The following is a 1,797-nucleotide window of genomic DNA, read 5'->3' as shown; positions in this document are numbered from 1 at the left end:
GCCTCCGCCTGCTGGGTCCGCCCTGGGGGGAGCGCCCCCCGTGCCCTCCAGGCCGGGGGCTTCCCCTGACCCCTTCGGTCCTCCCCCCCAGGTGCCCTCGCGCCCCAACCGCGCCCCGCCCGGGGTCCCCAGGTGAGTAGGGGCTGAAAGCGGTGGCAGAGATCGCCGGGCGGGCGAGGCCGGGAGGGAGGTGGGGCCGGATCCTGGAGCATCGGCCTGGTCGCCAGAGCCGGGCCTCTCCGTCCCAAGTCACTCGGACCGTGGGTACCATAGCCACCGGGGGTGTGGCCAAGGGCTGGCGGAGCCTGCCCCCAGGGAGCGCTGAGTCCCGCAGGTGGTCATTTCTGGGAAGGGGGCCGTGGGGCTCATCCCACCTGCCCTCTTCTTTCCAGCACTTGCATGGCGCTTCCCTCCTTTTTCACTCTCTCTCTCCCCCACACTGCATCCCTTCTTTCCTTTCTAGCCGCTGTCCTTCGATCTCCATTCCATCCTTTACTGCTGTCTCCCCGCCCCTAGGGAGCCTACCTCAGGTCTGAGGATCTGAACCCAAATCCTATCTGGATGGGTAGATTTTGTTCACTTATACTCAGGGCTATCCTAGTGCCCCCACTTCCCCAGTCCTGAACCTTTGGACCTGTCCTCGAGGTTGTCCGGCCTCTGTCCCACAGGAAAAGAGGCCAGGTTGTGACTGTGTGACCAGCAAGGTGTGGGATATGTATGTGTGGGCGTGCACACGGGTGCGAGAGTGAGAGAATGGCACCCAGGCATGTGGTAGGGCATGGAGCAGCTGGGAAAGGGGTCTGGGAACCATGGGAGCCTAATGGTTTTCTTCCTTCCCCTTGCCTCTGGCCCCACCCAGCCTGGACCAAGGTGGTGGGTGTCAGAGCAGGAGTGGGTAAAGGCTGCCAATTCCCAGAAATTTCCAGGGAAAAGGATTCTGTGTCATCCCTTGCCTTTGCCTTCTTGACCCATGACCTTCTTTCAAGGAAGGTCACTCTGGTGTCTAACTCAGTCTGCCCTGTCTCCACTGGCCATGTTCTCTGAGGAAGAACTCATCAGACCAATAGCATCCATTTATGTTTCCAGATAGCTGGAGAGGAGGGCCATGGGTCTAACATCCATGGATCTAAAATGGAGCAGAGATGGGGCTTGCTCTGTGATGACCTGAGGGCCAAGGTGGAGGGGTTAAAGCAGGCAGCATGGTGGTGTTCAGGGACACTGGACTGGAGTAGGCCTTTAGGCAAGTCGCTTTCCCTTCCAGGGCCTCGGTTTCCCTTCTACGAAATGATATTTAACATTCTTCCTTCCCAGGGTTGGAGTCGGGATCAGGGGAGACAGTGACTATAGATAGAGATACCACATTAACTGGAAAAGTGGCCATAGAAACTCTCTGCCAACTTCCAACCTGAGTTCAGATCCCTAAGGGTATTTGAGATGCCCAGGCCTGTGCTGAGGTGTGACATGAGAGCTGTAATATTTGGTACCTGCTACAACTCTGATCTGACTGACACATGGGAAGTCATGGCCTCAGGGAGAGAGCAATCTGGGGAGCTTCAAGGCAGCTTGACTTCAGTGAGATCCCAGGGCTGATTGAGATAAGGTTCAGGTGGTGAGGAGCCGGGAGGGCTTTGGGATAAGGAGCAGCAGGTGGGCAAAGATTTAGTGTGGAATGCATTAAGAGCTGCTGGCCAGAGCAGAGTGCAGATAAAATGAGGAAGAATCGAAAAAGATTGCTCTGGGTGGGGTGGAGCAGGTTGGAGAAACTTCAAAGTCCGCTGAAGAGGTTGTCTTGTTGGG

The 1,797-nt window shown here is 57.0% G+C and overlaps 1 protein-coding gene across 1 annotated transcript in view; it reads left to right on the top strand.

Annotated features, from left to right (window-relative positions):
- DNM1 (dynamin 1) overlaps nt 1–1,797 on the top strand; it is a 54,166-nt gene that overhangs the window by 49,428 nt on the left and 2,941 nt on the right. Inside the window, 1 exon segment of the mRNA XM_010856967.1 lies at nt 2–132. Within this exon segment, the coding sequence (XP_010855269.1) occupies nt 2–132 (131 nt within the window).

The sequence above is a fragment of the Bison bison genome, unplaced genomic scaffold, assembly GCF_000754665.1.
Source record: "Bison bison bison isolate TAMUID 2011002044 unplaced genomic scaffold, Bison_UMD1.0 scf7180017864375, whole genome shotgun sequence".
Lineage (NCBI taxonomy): Eukaryota > Metazoa > Chordata > Mammalia > Artiodactyla > Bovidae > Bison > Bison bison.
Note: the sequence above shows the minus strand (reverse complement) of the source record. Positions and strands in the feature narration are given on the sequence as shown.